The 21214-nt window shown below is 31.2% G+C and overlaps 1 protein-coding gene across 1 annotated transcript; it reads left to right on the plus strand.

The window, feature by feature from the left end:
• Positions 1–4142: 4142 nt before the first annotated feature.
• Positions 4143–16444, plus strand: HELRODRAFT_114559 (hypothetical protein; the record flags this gene model as incomplete). Its single annotated transcript, XM_009027761.1, has 28 exons — positions 4143–4226; positions 4505–4638; positions 4769–4844; positions 4951–5046; positions 5209–5255; positions 5337–5428; positions 5928–6098; positions 6185–6230; positions 6385–6439; positions 6532–6606; positions 7160–7241; positions 7540–7638; positions 7854–7960; positions 8368–8478; positions 8698–8772; positions 8915–8965; positions 10336–10417; positions 10705–10818; positions 12059–12128; positions 12286–12314; positions 13341–13409; positions 13872–14004; positions 14065–14164; positions 14326–14638; positions 14756–15061; positions 15220–15408; positions 15806–16073; positions 16318–16444. 28 exons carry the CDS (start codon positions 4143–4145, stop codon positions 16442–16444), a joined length of 3201 nt encoding a protein of 1066 aa, XP_009026009.1.
• Positions 16445–21214: the final 4770 nt, after the last annotated feature.

Raw genomic sequence — 21214 nt, forward strand, 5'->3', positions numbered from 1 at the left:
ATGACAGTTGCAAATATCTTTATAAATAAATAAATGATTGATTATATTGATTTTTAGACATTTGATTTTTGTTTATTCTTTTTCCTTTGTTTTTCTTTCTTTCACTCATTCATTCATTCATTCATTCATTCATTCATTCATTCATTCAATCAATCACTCATTCGTTCATTCGCTCACTCATTCGTTGTTTCTTTTTTGAAGGTTTATAATTGAAGATTTATTCTATTAATGTCCATTGCATACAAATCGTTACGAAGTAGTAATGAAAAAGTTCATGGATTACTTTACTATGAACTATAACGAATTTATTATTGCTACTGCTATTATTATTATTATTATTATTACTATTATTAATATTATTGTTGTTACTATTATCATCATCACCATCATAATAATAATTAATATTACTTAATTGACTATTTAATTAATAAACTATCACTGAACCAGAACTTAGCTTTTCTAAATCTCAGTTTAATATTTCTACTTTTTAGATTCTCTCTCTCTCTCTCTCTCTCCTTCTCTCTTTCTGCTTGTATCTATCTCTATCTATCTATCTATCTATCTATATTTACACATATGTATCTATCTATATATCTCTATATAAATATAATTGTGTATAATAATCTATGATAGTTGATGATACATTATGATAATAATAAAATCGTCATCATCGTCTCTTCACTCACCACACTAATGACAATTGCTCTCAGAGTAACTAAACACCTTAATATATATTTATATTGTTATTTCATTGTTTGACAACTTCATTCTCTCATTTACCAGTAAGATGTAATGTATTTTATTATTAAGCATAATTAATTGGTATACATGTATATATATATATACGTGTGTGTGTGTGTGTGTCTTTGTTTTTATGTGCGTGTGATGTGTGTGTTTGCAGTTAAAATTTAATCTGTCTTGATAAATTAAGCTCATTTAGCTATTAGATGAGTGGATTTCAGTTAGGATGATGATGATGGTGATGATGACAGAGATGATGATAGTAGTTTATTTTTTTTGTATTTACAATTTTTGAGAAATTTTTTACTTTTGAAGTTTGCGCGCATGGTAGGCCAGGCTGTAGACAGGCTTGGTGTTTGTTGTTTTGTTCGTTCGTTCGCTTGCTTGTTTGTTCGTCGTTCGTTCGTTCGTTCCTTCTTCATCCATATGGATTCTATATTTTGCATTCGTTCGCTCATTCATTCATTCATTCATACATACATTCATTCATTCATTCATTCATTCATTTGGACCATTCGTTTGTTCGTTCGTTTGTTTTCTTCCCTTGCTCGTTCATTTGCTTTTCTCTTTAATGTACAATGGAAACTTTATTTCTTCATTATTATTATGATTATTATTATTATTATGATTATTATCATGATTATTATTATGATTATTATTATTATTATTATGATTATTCTTGTTGCTTGATCAAATTCATCAGCATCTATTTAATGATAGGCTTTAAAGTTAGGAAAATTGTATTTCATTCATTCATTCTTTCTAATTATTATTATTATTATTATCATTGTTGTTATTATTATTACTATTATTCTAATTATTGTCGTTATATGATGTCCTGTCTTTTTGGCCGCCTCTATGTATGTATGTGTGTTCGTTCGTACGTGTGTGTGTGTGTTTGTATGTGCGTGTGTGTTTGTGTATGTGTGTGTTTGTATATGTGTGTGTGTGTGTATTTTTCGTTTGGTTTAATGTTATTCGTTGCTATTGCTATTGTTGTTACTTTCATTTCTATGCCGTATATGTAATAAATTTATAATATGGTCGATCAGGGTTATTATTATTATTTTGTTATAAACTTCAATGCTTTACATGCTGTTATTATTGTTATTATTATTATTATTGTTGTTGTTATTATTATTATTATTATTATTATTATTATTATTATTTGTGCCTGGATTATACACTTATGATGTAGTTTTAGTTTGAAATATGGTAAAATGCTGGTAAAATTTTTTGTTCTTGTTCTTATTCATTAATATTTCTGTTGTTTTTATAATTTATTCATTCGTCTTCACTGTATATGTTATTATTATTATAATTATTATTATTTTAAGTTTGGTTGAATGATTTTTATAAATTCTCTTGATGTTAGTCATCTTGACCAATCAGGTCAACCGACCAATCAATCGATCGATCTATTACTCAATCAATTAATTGATCAATCAACCTTTTTAGAAATAAGTAAATCAATCAACCAATCAATCATTTAATCTATTTATCTTTTAATTAAGTTATCTTCATATAAATAACTATTCGCCATCAATCAATTAATTAATTAATTAATTAATTAATATAATAAGACATCAATCAATCAACTGATAATAAAACAATTCTATCGATCATGTTAACTTTTTTCTCAATAATTTTTAAAACATTTTCTTTGGTTTTTCATCTTTTTCGTTTCTATTTTTCACTTTGGATTGTTTGTTGTTCGTCTGCAGGCCTATATGTTAATTTGCTTATGCACGTGTGTGAGTGTATATATATATATATATATATATATATGTGTGTGTGTGTGTGTGTGTGTGTGTGTGTGTGTGTGCGTGTGTCTATATTTTTGGTATTTCATTATTTATTAACATTATCAATACCAACGTGTATACCTCCACCTTAGTCCCATATACATACATACATATATACGTATATATGCATACCACGATTGTATTTAATAATAATTCATATTATCTGTATGTTTGTATTTAAATTCCTCTATCTGCGTATATATGTATATGCATACATACATATATACGCATATATATGTATGTATTTTTTGTATGTTTGTTTGCGTGTATCTGTTTGTGGGTTTGTATGTTTGTGTCTGTCTGTCTGTCTATTAGTTTTCATTTATTTATCTATACGTAATCTGTATTGTCTTATTTAACATACTTTTATTATTAATTACTATTACTATTATTATGTGTTTTGTTTGTGTTTTTCAACAAGGTAAAATGATATAAATTGATTTATTATATATATATATATATATATATATATATATATATATATATATATATATATATATATATATAATGTGTATATAACATACATTTACTGTAATAATTATTGCTGTTATTATTGTCATTATGAAGAAGAAGAGGAGAGTAATGATGATGATACTATTATATATGAATAAATTTGTTAAAAAAATGTATTTCGATGTCTTTGTGTCTTTATTATGTCTAAAATTTAAAAAAAAATTGGGAATATTCTCATGTTTCAAAAGAAGTTCTAATCTGTGACGTCACGTCATTAAGTGACGTCACAGATTCGCGTTAGTTATTCCATCTGTGAAATTATCAAAAGCCGGATAGTTGTTGTTTCGATACTGCCTTACCAATACGGGGTTCCACGCGTTGTTTTCCGAGTTGTTTCATTTCACGAGTCTTTCGCGTGTTACGAGTTGTATTCGTTTTAAGAGTTTTATGATATTTGGTGAAATTTGTTTGATAGGAATCGAATATAACCTTTATAGCGGCTAATTCGCTACCATACCGTCAAATAACCACTGTTAGCATGGCGTCTGTAGATCGAAGGTCCATACTGCCGTCTTTGTAAAGATTTTATCTCGCTTTACGCTCCAAACAAACTAAGCTCATAAACTCCTCATTCAAAAGATTTTCCTAGATCGTATATTTTTCCTAAACCTAATACACATTCAAAGATCAATCAGTCAAATACTCTTCTTTGCTATTCTTTAAACTTTGAAATAAATGCTTTTAAACTTTTTAAAGTTTGAAAGTATTCTTTCTGTACTGTAGAATGATGAAAACTTTAATAAGAGTTTGCAAATCAGTCCATGGAATCAGCCTTATTTTGGGTAGTTTAAAGTTAAGTTCACATTTAATTAGGCTCACTTTTAAAATTTTTTCAAATTTAATTCTGTGATGTTTTTAATCACAAAGTTAACTATTCGTAATTCTAGTTGTAAATTTCAAAATATTAATTTTATAAAAAATAATTTTTGTACGTTCATTTCACGTAAATCTGACTTTAAGTTGAAAATTTACGTCAGCGCAATTTTAAAGAAAAGTTTTTCCAGCACAAGCACTTCTGAACTTCCTAATTCTCCTAATAAAAATACTAAAAATAATAATAGAAAGGTTAATATTGGCGAAAATATGAATAAAGTCCTAAACGTTGCGGAAAAAAATGATGCTGCAAAATCGCTGGCTGAAATTATGTCCAGAGGTAGTTACAGAAAAGTTAGTTTTTTTAATTTTATTAATATTAAATATTAATTATTAATTTTATTTATTATTATTATTTATTTTTATATTATTATTTAAATTTTAATAGCACTAATAAACTTTTTGTTATGATTTAACTCCATTTAAAAGTATTTATACACATACATTCACACATACATTCATTTATTTAATTCAATACATTTATTTGATCCAAGCAAAACAGAAAAACACTTATATATACAGTATGCACCTATCTATATGTTCACATCTGTTTATTTTATACACCTTCACAGAGGGAGGGTTTTTCCAGATTTAACAAGATCTACGAGTTTCCATATAGACTTTTTAATAGGGATGTGACGATGACGATGACGTCAGTGTCTGGTCATTTGCTCACCTACGAATTCGTCGGCCAGTATAAAAATTGGTTTGTATGTATACATGTATGTTTGTTTGTATATATGTGTATGTGTGTTTGTTTATTTGTAAGTGTGTGTGTGTGTGTGTGTGTGTGTGTGTGTGTGTGTGTGTTTGATTGATGGATTGATTGACAATAGGACATCATGCAGTCCTCTGTTATTATTCGAAGCTCCATTGACAAAGTCATGTCCAGACGATTACAAGGATATCAAAGTCAGTTAGCGATATACTCATCATCATCATCATCATCATCGCTATCACCGTCATCATTATCATAATTACTGCCATCATCATTACCCTCACCATCATCATTATCAAGAGGACCTTAGAGAGAGAGTGCAAAAATGTGGGTACTCTAATAATTTGGACGGATTGCGATAGGGAGGGTGAGAATATTGGCTACGAGATCATCAGCGTGTGCCTTGCAGGCTAGCTAATTAACATAATTTATTCACTCATCATGGTTGATGTGTTAACATAATTTATTCACTCATCATGGTCAATTTGTTAACATAATTTATTCATGGCTTGTAAGTTAATTTAATTGAAAGATTAATTTTTTTTCTTCTCAGTGAAGCCAAATTTGAAAGTCTACAGAGCAAAGTTTTCAGAAATCACACATCAGTTAGTCTTCATAATCATGATCATCGTCATCTTCATCATCATCGTTGTCGTCGTCGTCATTACTATCATCATCATTATCAGGGCAATTACTAGAGCTATAAATAACTTGGGAAATCCGGACGAGAAGACCAGTTTGGCTGTTGATGTCAGACAGGAGTTGGATCTTAGGATAGGTTATTATTATTATTATTATTTAAAACATATATAAAGAATACAAATAGCACATGTTTGCATATGTATATATATATTACTACAGAGAAGCTCTTTTTCGGCATCAACTGCCATCATCAGTGTAGTTTTATAGTATTGTCTTTGTCTTTGATTATCACAGAACAATACCATATGACTAACATGATGAACTTTAATTCTAATTAAGTTACAATCATAGCATATATAATATATAGCATATACATTTATATGTATATGCTATATATTATATAATAAATGAACCAACCTCAACATATATATATATATATATATATATATATATATATATATATATACATATATACATGTGTGCATGCGTGTGTGTGTGTGTGTCTGTGTGTGTATAGTATATATGCAGCTTATATGAACAAATATATAGCATATAAAATACTAATGTTAACAAGCACCATTGAACTCACTAGCAGCACATCACTTCACCGCCACCACCACCACCATCGTCGCCAGGTGCTGCTTTCACGCGCTTCCAGACGCTGAGGTTGCAGCGGGTCTTCCCGAGCGTGCTTGCTGAGCAGCTTATCAGCTACGGCAGCTGTCAGTTCCCCACGCTTGGCTTCGTCGTCGAACGCTTCAAGCAAGTGCAGTCGTTTGTGGCCGAGCCCTTCTGGAAGATTGAAGGTTTGTGTGTGTGTGTGTGTGTGTTTTTGTGGCATTCCTGTTCCCCTTGTTGTTACTGATGTCATAGTCGTCATCATCACATCCAGTTATCTGCCAGTCAGAGGATGGAGAAGTTCATTTCAATTGGAAGAGGTTGAAGATGATTTTATTTCTTCATCCATTTGTTCATTCATTTGTTTTTTTATTTTTTATTCATTTGTTCATTCGTTCATTCAAATTCATTCGTTCGTTCACATTCATTCGTTCATTCATTCGTTCTTTCATTCATTCATTCATTCCTTCACAGGCAACGCTTATTTGATTACATGGCTTGTAGAGTTCTATATGAACATTGTGTTGAGGTTGGTTCATTCATTCATTCATTCATTTATTCATTCATTCATTCATTTATTTATTTATTCATTCATTCATTCTCATTCATCCATGACTCAAGAATCCAGAACTGACGATCACCAACGTAACTAACAAGCCGAAATCCAAATGGCGACCTTGCGCTCTCGACACAGTTGTGAGTTATTTCTTGCTTTTGTTGGTTCATTCATTCATTAATTCATTCATTCATGCATTCATTCATGCATTCATTCATGCATTCATTCATTCATTCATTCATTAATACATTCATTCATTCATTCATTCATTCATTCATTCATTCATTCATGCATTCATTCATGCATTCATGCATTCATTCATGCATTCATTCATGCATTCATGCATTCATTCATTCATTTTTTAATTCATTCTTTCGTTCATTCATGTCGTCTAAACGTGTGTTGTTGTTTGTTCATTCATTTACTCGTTCATCCTTACTCGTTCTGTTATCTAATTCGTGTGTTTATTCACTAACTAGTTCATTCGCTAATTTTCAATTCATCCGCCAATTCATTCATTCATGCATTCATTCATTCATTCATGCATTCATTCATTCATTCATGCATTCATTCATTCATGCATTCATTCATTCATGCATTCATTCATTCATGAATTCATGCATTCATTCATTCATTCATTCATTCATTCATTCACTCATCCATCCATTCATTCATTCATTTATACATGCATAGGAACTGGAGAAAGTTTCATCTAGAAAGTTAAAAATAAATGCCAAAGAAACAATGAAGATAGCTGAGAAGTTATATACACAAGGTATTGGTTGGTTGGTTGGTTGGGTGATTGGTTGGTTGATTGGCTGGTTGGTTGGTTGTTTGGATGATTGGTTGGTTGGTTGGTTGGTTGTTTGATTGGTTAGGTTTTTTTTCAGTCGTCATGTGCTGACTAATTGCAATCAATCTTTCAATTAATTAGCATTAACTAATCAACGAACCAGTCACGGATCACGATAAATCAATCAATACATCAACCTTTCAACCTACTGACCAACCAATCAACCAACCAACCAACCAATCAATCAACTAATCAACCTATCGACCAATCAAATTTTCAGGATTCATATCCTACCCCAGAACGGAAACGAATGCCTTCCCAAAGGATTTCGATTTGGTGTCTTTGGTCAATCTCCAAACGCAAGATCCAAGATGGGGAGGTAATGATGATGACGAAGATGGGGTTGATGACGACGATGATGAGAATGATGATGTTATCTTTATGTTATTTAGTATTTTCTGGAAGCAGGGCTAAGTGATAATATCGTTTGGCGCCTAAACTGACTTATCAATATTATTATTTGTATCATTATTATTATTAATATTATTATTATTGTTATTATTATTTTTTTTTATTGTTATTTTTATTTTTTAGAATTTTCAACTCGACTGTTGAATGGGGGTATCAGCCCGAGGAATGGTTCGAAATCCGACCAGGCCCATCCGCCCATACATCCCACCAAGTATGCCCCCAGTCTGCAGGTTGCTATTATCGCTATAATAATTATAATTATTATTGTGTTATAATAATATTATGATAATTATGGTCATTGTTGTTATTATCCATCATCATCTTCTTCTTCTTCATCATTATCATCTTCTTCTTCTTCATCATCATAACCCTCTTCTTCATCGTCATCATCATCTATTCTGTATTATTATTACTATAATTATTACTATTATTAATTATTATTATTATTATTTTTATTGTTATTACTATAATTATTACTATTATTAATTATATTCATAATTATTTTTATTATTATTATTATTTTAATTTTTCAACCATTATAATATCTGATTATTTTATATTTAATTGTGATTTTCATTTATATTTTGGCCTTTGGAAGAAATAAAAGAACTCTTATTATTATGCTAATTTATGCAAGGGCAATGAGAAAATAATTTATGAATATGTGGTCCGCCATTTTCTGGCCTGCTGCTCTAAGGATGCCCAGGGCTTCGAAACCATCGTCGAGGCCGACGTCAGCAACGAGCAGGTCGGTTCGCATAAATTTGCATAAATTTCGGCTAATTAACATATATTATGCGTCGGTTGCTCTTTTTGGATTCATTCACTCAATCTTCTTTGTTTTTGTTAGTTCATTCATTTGTTCAATCATTCGCTTGTTCATTCGTTCGTTCGTTCATTCTTTTATTCGTTCATTCATTCATTCATTCATTCATTCATTCATTCATTCATTCATTCATCCGTTCAGTTTAGTGTCTCGGGCTTGATGGTAACAGCCAAAAACTATCTCGAAGTCTACATATATGACAAATGGAGTGATAAGGTAATGATGACGATGATGGTATTGATGATGATGATGACGATGATGATGATGATGAGGATGTTGATAATGATGGTGGTAGTGGTGGTGGTGGCGGTGATGACGACGGCTGATGACGATCTTCATCTTTTTTTTCACACTCCAGACAATTCCGAATTTCGTGCCAGGGCAAAAGTGCATACCCAAGAGTATCGGCGTTAGTCACCATCATCATCATCACCATCATTGTCACCATCATCATCACTATCATCATCAGTAGTAGTAGTAGTAGTAGTAGTAGTAGTAGTAGTAGTAGTAGTAGTAGTAGTAGTAATAGTGGTAGTAGTAGTAGTAGTAGTAGTAATAGTGGTAGTAGTAGTAGTAGTAGTAGTAGTAGTAGTAGTAGTAGTAGTAGTAGTAGTAGTAATAGTAGTGAAGTCGTCGCAGTAGTAGTTTTAGTTGAGGTGGTGGTAGTAGTAATAGTAGTAGTTTTTTGTATTGTATGAAAATCATATTATTAATGCTATTAGTTCTGGAAAGGCGATTTTATTTAATTATTTTTTTTTTGATATTATTAATTAACGGCAACAACTACTACTGCTACTACTTTGCTTCTACAGCGACTACTACTGCTGCTGCTACTACTACTACTACTACTACTACTACTTCAAAAGTAATAATTACTACAGCTACTTCTCTTACTACTGCTGCTGCTGCTGCTGCTTCTACTACTACTACTACTACTACTACTTCTACTACTACTACTTTAATAGTAATAATAATCTGTTAATGAAAATTTTCTAAAAAAATTGCATCTAGAGACAAGTTGTTGTGAGTTGCTTTGTTTTTTGATGAATAACTCGAATTATTTCGACGACGAGTTATTTATATCAAACGCTGCTGAATTTTTTAATTTTAATTAGAAGAGGTTGTTTAGAAAACTTGAAAATTTAGATAAATTTTTATTTACGCGGGAATAATAATAAGAAAGACAGAAAGTTGTTGAATGTATAACATTCTCGAACGTTGTTAAGTCGTGTGGCTTATTAAACAAAGTTTCGTTGTTTGTGCGAACTTGTCAAGAATTCCCAATGTAGATACCTGGTTAAAATATAATTTTAAAGAAATTAAAACTGATATTAAGTTAATGTTGGGTAAACAAACCGAGCTTTTTAATATGTTTAATGATGATTGTATCGAATTACTTGAACCGAAACGCTCCGTTGTTTCAAATTGTGAAGTTTCGATTCCGGGCTGAGTTGCTAATATTAACAAATTAAATTCCTTTATTAAAAATTTTGATTGGTCAATCACACTTGAATGTACAAATACTAATTCGGCTTTTTATCTTTTCATAAATATTTTTAAAAACGCTATCATTCGATTTTGTCCCTCAAACAACATAAGTCGTTTTACAAAGAAAAACCTTGGATTACTAAAGGTTTATTAACTTCCTCTAAAATAAAAAATGAATTATACTTAAAATAGTTGAAACCCGAATCAGTTTCCGATAGGAATACGTATATTAAATTATAAAAACATCAATTTTTTTTTATAAAAATCCATAAAAACAACAACAATAATCAGATGACTCAGTCGGAAACATCGAGTCCATCTTTGCTAACGGAGGCTGACCTGATTGCTCTGATGGAGAAACACGGAATTGGTTGTTATTATTATTATTATTGTTGTTGCTGTAGTTGATGTTGTTGTTGTTGTTGTTGTTGTTGTTGCATGTTTATATAAAAATGATTATTGATCTTTTTTCGAATATTATATGAATTAGGTTTTTCTAGGCTTAATTTACAAATCCGTCCACTCGATCATTCATTCGATCATTCATTCGATCATTCATTCATTCATTCATTCACTTACTCATTCATTCATTTGTACATTACTCAATCAATTATTCATTTAATAACATACACACACACACACGCACACACACACACACAGGTACGGACGCGACACACGCGGAGCACATTGAAACCATCAAATCACGATTGTATGTTGGTGTTCGCGACGACGGGAAGTTCGTTCCCGGGGAACTTGGAATGGGATTAGTGGAGGGTATGTACGTGTGTGTGTGTGTGTGTGTGTGTGTGTGTGTGTGTGTGTGTGTGTGTGATGTGTGCTGTGGTGCGTGTGTGTGTGTATGTATTAGAGGTGAGCATTTATGACAACGGTCCTGAAAATTTCCATTCCCTATTTTTTTAACTCATTCCCGCGTTTTCCCTCTCCTCCCATTCTCTCTCCTTTCCCATTTTTCTCATTTCCAAAATGTTTAAACACAAAAAGCACAAATTTTTTTTTAAAGTGCAGATTTACAAACACGTCTTCATTACCAAACAACGAAAAACTTCAAATGTTCTAAAGTGTCATAAAACACGAACAAAAAACTTCAATATTAAAGTTAAACATTTGGTCGAAATATTGCGCTGCATTAATTAACGAACATATAAATAAATATATAAATAAATTAGATTTCTACTGTTTCAGACACAATTAGTCATTCGAGGAATAAAAATAAGCATAAACCATTCAGAAAGTCAGAAGGCCAATTGTTATATCACATTAATGCTTGTTGAAAGTCTTATTTACACTAACAAATAATAATTAAGTGTAGAAACACACAAAAAAGGCTAAAGGACATCCCTTTGTTTTCTTTCGATAATATCCTGCTACTTTCCTCATCTATTAAACGCTGCAACTCAATTTTAGTTACGATTGAAATGGTTGAAGACATATAGAATATACTGCCAAATTCAATAACTAATTTAGTTTTACTAATTTTATTGTAGTTTAATGCACTCGACAAACATAACTCCAGAGATAAATTGATGTCGAAAACAAAATGAGATTATTAACCAAACACCATTTACATAGCTTTGTTGATTTCACCCGATTTCACATGGTGGTTATCTTCTTTGTTGAGGCACACGTGTTAGTCTGTGTTGTGTATGCGTCTATCACATGTGCACGAGTCTATACACATATAAATATGCAATCATTGATGAAAATCACAGTATGTCCGGCATTAGTTAACTTCCAATTTAACATTTTCGATTTTTCTAACGGTTGGTCGTAAATCATTTTCAAGTTCCTTTAGTTCAACCGTTAGAAAAATGGAAAAGTTAAATTAGATGCTAACTAACGTCGAACATGATGCGATTTTCATCAATGATTGCATTTCTAACAGTCTTAATCTAATATATATATATATAAATATATATATATTTCAAAAATTGACGATGATGATGTTGATGATAATAGTGGTGGTGATGATGATGATGGTGGTAATCGTTATCAGGATACGACGCCATGGGCTACGAGATGTCAAAGCCACATCTGAGGTCCGAACTAGAGGCTGACCTCAAGAGGTGATGATGATGATGGTGGTAGTGACGATGATGATGATGGTGATGATGATGATAATGATGATGGTAATGATAATGATTAATTTGTTTTTGGTGGCGGCGATAGTATTGATGATGATTAATATGATGATAGGTTTTTTTTTTGGATAACTTTTTACAGAATATGTCTTGGACAAAAAGACAAAGATGGTATTAATTCGTTTTTTTTATCTCTTAAGTCGTTCATTTTGATATTTTCTCATTCATGTATTCCTTTATTCTTTTACTCAATTAATCCGTTCATTTATTTTCACAGTCTAGTTATCTTAGTGATATAACTAAACCTTTCTGTCATTCATTCATTTATTCATACTTTCATTCATTCATATATTCATACTTCTTTTCCTCCATCTTATCTCAATAGTGTTCTTCACAATCTATCTCTATGTCTTTCTTCAGTTAGCGCTTTGCCTGACTCTATGTGTCTTAAACTGAATCCTTCCAAGTTTAAATTAATTAGTTTTAATAAATCTAAACGTTCTATTACTATTCCTTCTAAAATATTATCTTACCTGATTCTAAAACTCTTGATGTTTCTCACAAGTTTCGCAGTCTAGGCTTTATCTTTGCTTCTAGCATGTCTCTTTCTTGTCAGATTTATAAATAGTGTTGCTAGAAGCTCTTACTTTTATCTACGTAGAATAAAAATATTTGTGCTTTTTTGACAATCCTACTCTTCTCCTTCTTCTTACTTCGTTAGTCTTATCTAGGATTGATTATAGTAACTCGCTCCACTATGGTCTTTATGATTCTACACTCTATCCTTTAAGTAAAGCTTTCAACTGGTTCGTCTTTCGTCTGGTTGCTCGTGCCCCTTTTTTGTCATATATCACCATTTATTGTTCTCTTGCGCAGGCTACCTATAGAATATAGAATAATTTTTAAAATTTGCACATTTATGTACAAGTCTCAATCTAAATTATTTCCTAAGTACTTATCAGATATATTAATTGAACTTAAACGCCTCGGTTTACGATCGTCTTCTTGTACTCACTTCTTCTTAACTCGTGTTAAACACTCTTCTGCTCAATCTGCATTTGATTTTCTGGCCCTTTTCTCTAGAACTTTCTACTACCTCCTCATTCATTCATTCTTTCATTCATACATTCCATCATTCATTCTTTCATTCATACAAACATTCATTCATTCAATCATTCATTCGTTCTTTCTATCAAGTTGTTCTCCAAGAACAAATACATAAGTATAAAGAGGTATTCAAAGTTGCCATACAGCAGGTAAGTGGAAGTTTTTTAATTCATTCATTTGTTTCCTTCTTTCTTTCACTCACCAGTCTATTAATTGATTAATTAATTCATATATTTATTTATCAATTTATCCATTCAATCAATCATTCATTCATTTTTTTTCCGTCAATCTATTCATCCATCCATTTACTAACCATCGATACATTCATTTTTCCATTTATCCATTGATTGATTGATTGATTGATTGATTGATTGATTGATTCATTCATTCATTCATTCATCCATTCATTCATTCATTCATTCATTCACAGGCGGATAAGATAGACCAAGCATTGTCTAGATACTTCGGCGACGTTCAAAATAATAATTTCATAAATGGTCAGGAAGATTATTTTATTATGATAATAATAATAATAATAAGAATAATTATTATTATTATTATTATTATTATTTTTGATATAATAATTATTACTATAATTAATTGATTTTTATTTATTTTTAGACGATAGCAACAACAACAGTAATAATAATAATAACAATAATAATAATAACAACAATGGCGACCTGTTTCCTCTTTGCAAATGTCCAAAATGCGGCAACGACATCATTATCAGGAGGAAAAGAGATAATAATGGGTTATTATTATCATTATTATTATTATTATTGTTATTAATTATTGTTATTGTTAATTTTAGGCTATTTTTATCTTGCATGGGTTTTCCCAACTGCAAGTATGCCGTGTGGCTTCCGAGCTTCATAGATGGAGCTGACGTTCTAGACGAGTATTGCGAATCGGTTGGTTGGTTGAATGAATGAATGGATAAATGAATGAATGGATTGATTGATTGATTGATTAAAAAAATGAATGACAAACATCTTTGCTGATTGATTAAATAATAACCAAACAATTCGAACGTATCCGACCAATCAAATCACCGCCACCAATCACATTCCAGTGCACCAGCCACGGCCAGCCAATGAGGAAGCTTCATTTGCACATGACGCCATCTAGCTCCACCCAGCAGTTTGCAGATGACGATAATGGAAATTTGAAGATATGTATTTCCTGTTGTAGCGATACTATCAAAGAATTTTTGGAAATTAATTTCGCCAGAAGTAGTAGTAATAGTCTTAGTAATTCTGGGAGTATTAGTAGTAGTAGTAGTGGTAATAGGGGTAATAGTAGTATTACTGGAGGTAGTCATAGTAGTAACGGTAGAGGTGCTAGTAGTAGTATCAGTGGTTTTAGTAGTAGTAGTCATAACACCAGTAAGTTTGCTTCCTTACGATTTCCAATATTATCGTAATTTGGATTGTGTTATCATTATCATTACCACCATCGTCATTACCATCATCATCATCATTACTATCATCATCATCGTCCAGCTTCCAACGACAGCGGCTATCCGAGATCGTCATCATCATCATCTTCGTCGATGACGTCATCGTCACGCACAACAAATAATAATAATAATAATAATAATAGAAATAATAATAATAGAAATAATAATAATAATAGGAATAATAATAGTTTCTTTTCGTCTGGGACTGTGGGCAACAACGGTGATGACGATGACGTATTTCCTTCTTCATCGTTCGCTCCTCCTACCGGCGCTTCTGATTGGTCGAACAATCGAAGCCTCAGCCAATTACAGACTTCCGGGTTTCTGAGGCCATCCAATAGAAATCAAAGTAATATGAACTGGGATAACTTTGTAGTATATGTTGGCGATTTATCGTTATTGATATTTTTGTTATTATTGTTGTTGCTATTATTATTATTATTATTTTTATTTCATTTTTATTATTTTTCTTACAATTATGTTTTTAAAATTATGCCATAATCGCAGTCCCTCTCTGTTCTCAACAGCCAAACAGCAGCAGAACTAACAACAACAACAGCAATAATAATAAATTTAATAATAATAAATTCAATAATAATAATGATAAATTTAATAATAATAATAACAAAGATGTCGTGTGTTTGTGTGGTGAAGACGCTAGGCTGCTGACAGTCAAAAAAGAAGGGCCTAATACAGGTCGGCCAGGCCAGCCAATCACATCGCTCCTATTGATTTTATTAACCAATTAAATCAGTCCTTTTTTATTTATTAGCCAATCAGAATTTTTTTATTTTAAAATAAAGCCATTAGAATCGCTTTTGTTAGAATATGTTAGCCAATTAGATAATTCCCTTCATTAAATAGCTAGTATAATTGTTTCTACTTTATCCGCTTGCTTTTTTCATCATCATTCTTATAATATTTATCTTTATGTCACTTAATTCAACTGAACTATCTCAATCAGCAATCAATCATTCAACCAATCACAAAAGTACAATCACGGCCAAATCCATTTCAACCAGCCAATCACAACCAACCAGCCAATCACAACCAACCAGCCAATCAATAACCAACCAATCAAAATGCAATGCAGGAAGACAGTTTTACGCGTGCGCCAAACCGCCAGACAGCAAATGTACCTTCTTCCTATGGGCCGATTCAACCGACCAATCAGATAGCGGGAATTTAGGTCACACCACTACTACTGCTACTTCTAATTTCTCATTAAATGGGCCAGGTCGTAATAATAATAATAGTAATAATAATAATAGTTATGGTAATAGTAATAGTTTTGGTGGTGGTGATGATGATGAAGATGGAGGTGCTGTCGTTCAGTGCAATTGTAACATTCCTGCTAAGAAGTAAGTTTTGGTGATGATGATGATGATGGTGACGGTGATGGTGGTGGTGATGATGATGATGATGGTGAATTGTTTTAATTTTTACGTTATTATATTAGTAATAGTAATAAATAAATGAATGAAAGAAAGAACGAACGAATGCAATAATGTGGTAATGATGATGATGATGGTAATGATGAAAAATAATGATATAATTTGAATTCATAATTTAAAAAAATTATAATTACAATAATGATAATTTAAGACGGACCGTGGTTAAAGATGGTCCGAATAAAAGTCGACCGTTCTATTCATGCCCCAAACCCATTGACCAGGGCTGTGGGTTTTTCCAATGGGCCGATGGTCGGTTGGTTGGTTGGTTGGTTGGTTGATTGATTGGTTGGTTGGTTGATTGATTGGTTGGTTGGTTAGTTGGTTGATTGATTGATTGATTGATTGATTGATTGATTGATTGATTGATTGATTGATTGATTGATTGATTGATTGATTGATTGATTGATTGATTGATTGATTGATTGATTGATTGATTGATTGATTGATTGATTGATTGATTGATTGATTGATTGATTGATTGATTGATTGATTGATTGATTGATTGATTGATTGATTGATTGATTGATTGATTGATTGATTGATTGATTGATTGATTGATTGATTGATTGATTGATTGATTGATTGATTGATTGATTGATCGATCGATTGATTGATCGATTGGATCGATTGATCGATTGATCGATCGATTACTGGATTGGCTGGCTGGCTGACTTGATTGAATTGAAACGGGTCTAAACTAAAAAATTATGCAAACTAAAAACGCCAACAAAGTCATGAACGTTGATTGGTTAGTCTCGGGGTGGGTGGACTTGTTCGTCAAGAAAAAGGTTGTCAGCCAGACATTATGACCAATAAAAGAAGCCTTAAATCCTATAAAATTCTCCCCGTGTCGAAAAAAAGTTGCTATTTAAATTCATATGCGGCCCTTCAAAGGTAAAATAGCTCTCAATGCGGCCCTCACAGCAAAAAGTTTGCACATCCCTGGATTAGTTGATTGATTGGTCGATTGATTGGCTGAATGATTGGTTGAATGATTGGTCGAATGATTGGTTGATTAATTAATTGATTAATTGACCGATTAATTGGGTAGTTGATTGAATAATCGCATTTCTTTTTCATAGGTGCTCCACAAAGAACTTTTTCAAACAACAACAATAATAACAATAGCAACAACAACAACAATAATAATAATAATTTCAACAATAACAATAATAATATTAGGAAATTCCCGAAATCTAAAAATAACTCAACGAGCAGTAATAGTAATGATGGCGATGGGGCTAAGCGGAAGCGAAAATGCGGTGTGTGTGGAGAAGAGGGTTATTATTATTGTTATTATTATTTATAATAATAATAATAATTATTATTATTATTATTATTTATATTATTAATAGCAGTAGTAGTAACTCTATTATAGATTTTACTATAAATTTTTTCAAGGCCATACCAAGAAAACCTGTCCTAATAGAAGATGAAATGATGATATTTTTTTTTTAAATTTTTTAGATTTAATGTTAAAATAATATTAAAAATTACAAATAGTATTATTATTATAATTATTATTACGTAATAATTGACTGCTCCCTTAAAATATGTAATGTATGAATATGTATATTTATATATATATGTGTGTGTACGTGTGCGTGCGTGTGTGCATATATGTATAAATTGTAAAATAATAATAGCTATTATTATTTTTCTTTTTCTTCTTCTTCTTATTATTGCTCTATTATTGTTAATGTCTGTAATTTTTTTGAATCAATTTAATGGTTTTAGACTTGTTTATATATTCACATATATTCTCTCTCTTTCTCTCTTTTTCTCTCTCTTTCTTTCTCTCTTTCTTTCTCTCTTTCTTTTTCTCTTTCTCTCTCTCTCTCCCTCTCTCTCTTTATGTATGTACTTTGTTTGTTAGCTTAATTATGTGTCTATTTATTTGTATTTCTAACTTTCCGTTCGATATGATTAATTATTAAAAGTTGCCTAAATCTATGTCTTAATTTCAAATTGGAATGAAATATAACTGCTTGAAACCTTACATTTTATATGTGCGTGTGTGTGTACGTGTGTGTGTGTGTACGTGTGTGTGTGTGTGTACGTATGTGTGTTTATGTGTATTGGTGTGCACGGGCCCTGGATGAGAGAGTAGGAAGGTAATTTGGCATGGCCCTCCAAAGTTGTGAGCTTTTAAGAATGACTTCTGACTTGAAATGCATTGTAATGTGCTATGTTATCCGAATCTTAAATGACTCTATTTAGTGCTGTGTGTGTATTCGTGTATTTAAATTTATTGTTACAAGTTTTTTTTAAGATTGCGTTGGCTTTCCATAGATTTTGCAGAATTTCGTTGCCAACGTTCCGAGCGTTTTGTGTTTTTGTTTTCATATAATTTTTAAACCGAATAATTTCTATTACAAAACCTTTAATTTGCTGTTTTTTTGTGAAATTATAAATTTTTAAAATTCTTATTTCATCATTTCGGAGTATTTAAATAAGTAAAAAAATGATTGACGAAGCGAACTTCAGTGGGGACTCCACGTCCAAGAAGTCGTCTACTCCGAAATTTAGTGAAATTTTACGCAGACCCAGGGGTGAAACTGAGGTTGGATAAAAGTTAATTTAATTGGAAACTGTTAGGCATTCTTAAAATTCAAACCGTTAGGTGATTAGTTGGTGTTGTTCAGTTTTAATTAAGGATTCTTATTTTTTAAAACAAAATTTAAAATCTAAATTTATACTTAGCAAAAAAATCTTGTTTCTAAAGTAAACTCTAAACCATGAATCTACAACAATCAAATAATAAAGTTATTTTTTCATGCTAAAAAAGCCTACAATCCTACAAGCCTAAATGATTAAGTGAAGTTAGTGTGGGTGAGAGGTCCATTACCATTAGCATTACCTGGCTAAACAGTCTTCTCTTGTCTGAACTAATTTTTAAAAAGGATACAAAGCAGGAAGAGTTAATCTAAAATTTATATCCTAAATTATAAATATAGTGATAGTGTCTGAAAAATACCTAAAATAATTTTATTAATTCTATTAAAAAACAAAAAAATAATGGCCATAATAATGGTAATTGCATAATAAAATTACAATATTCATAATAAAATAATATATATTTTAAAAATTTTCCAGTTATCATCAACTGACTCGCCTGATATACCATTCACTTACGCTGACTCTGATTGTTACAGTGCCGAAATGGCCGGTTATTATAAATTATTATTTGTATAATTTTTGTTATTATCATCATAATTATTATTATTATAATACTAATTTAGAGTTGTATAGCTATACTGAAGAAAGTGAGTTCCAGAACACTAGAGAGTCCTTTGATGAATTGTTTAGACAATATTGTTAGTCATTTGTTTATTTGTTTGTTGGTTTGTTTGTTTGTTTGTTCATTCATTCATCCATTCATTCATTTATTCATTCATTCATTTATTCATACATTAGTTTATTTCATTTATTTATTTATTCTTGGATCGATACCATTCCTAGTACATTCATTCATTTGTTCAATTAATTTTTCTTCCTATAATTCATTCATTCATTCATTCATTCATTCATTCATTCATTCATTCATTCATCCTTTTAATCCTTAATGTCTGTTGTTTCTTCAATTAATTTATTAAATCAATCAATCATTTATTCATTTATCTCCTTATTTGGCATCATCATAAACATCATCATCATCACAACTAACATCACCATCATTATCATCATCGACTTAGTTAAAAATCCAGCCACAAAATGGCCCAGCCTATCGCGAAAGGAGAAAATGGGTCATGTGATGCGATTGGTTGAAATGACCGAGGTCTCCGAGAAGCATGTCAGGTCAAAGGCTGTTCTGGCCATACTGTACCTATGTCAAGGTCGTGATAATTGTTATTTGTTGTGTGTTCATTATTAACATGCTTCTTTTGATATCATATCATTTTTTTGATATCATATACTATCACTTCTACCACTACTATTAGCAAGAACCAAGAATTTGGACCAAGAATACTAACCAATCGTATTACAGGTTTAAATATACAAATCAATGGTAATCCTATTCATCGATCGAAGCAAAACAGCTGAACAAAATTTGTATGCATCTTCAACAACGATAACTTATCCTGGGACTTGCACATTAATTTTATCTCTCAAAAAATATAAAAAACAATGGGTATATTATATAAAATTAAATATCAAATATCAAAAAATGTATTATTAGAATTATATTATACCCTTATATACCTAAACTTTAATGCATTGCGATTTGCTGTAGGGAAACAATCAAAATTTAAAGGTTAAAAGGTTAAAGGTCAATTAGACTCTTCCAGAGTTCAGAGGATTCAACAACAGGCCACAAACATCGTATATGAATACGTGCTAGACGACGCATCACGCACGAGGCATGTGATAGGCGGGGATCTTGTCGTATTCGAACCCGGTTACTGTGAAACAACACCAGGCGACCTTAACCATTAGACCATCACACCGTTATTACACATGCAACCCATCTCCGCTGGCCAAAACCGTTTCATTCGTTCTTCTCTCTTCCAGCCTTCATCCTCGCTGCTATAATATAATATAATATTACTAGTTATTCCGATATTTTACAGATTTTGAACCTTAAAAATACCCACTTGTACACTTTGGCTCTTTTTATTTAAATAAATATTTCTACTGTAAACTCCAGTAGTTTTTTTTTTTTTGAGATTTTTTCAACTCAAGAAGTTCAATCCAAACTGGTGTATCGAGGCATGCGTCAACTTTTCATTCCAGTTATTCTAAATTGAAAATGATGAATTCCAGCTTAAAAATTTCTGTTCCAAAAGGCTTGGGATGGAATTATAAACACGGAAATTAGAAATATATGTCAAAAAGATTTATTTAAAAACAATGTCAAAAAATTGTTGATTGAGCAAAATACTTTGTTTTTAACTTGATATCAAAACGAAATTGGTATTGTGTACGCATGTATGTATGTGTGCGTGTGTATGTTTGTTTGTGTGTGTGTCTGTGTGTATCATAGTCACCTCTTTCTTCATTAACATTTATTTACTAGAACAAGAATTTCTTACCTGCTGGCTAACAAA

This window comes from Helobdella robusta, assembly GCF_000326865.2.
Source record: "Helobdella robusta unplaced genomic scaffold HELROscaffold_50, whole genome shotgun sequence".
Taxonomy (NCBI): domain Eukaryota; kingdom Metazoa; phylum Annelida; class Clitellata; order Rhynchobdellida; family Glossiphoniidae; genus Helobdella; species Helobdella robusta.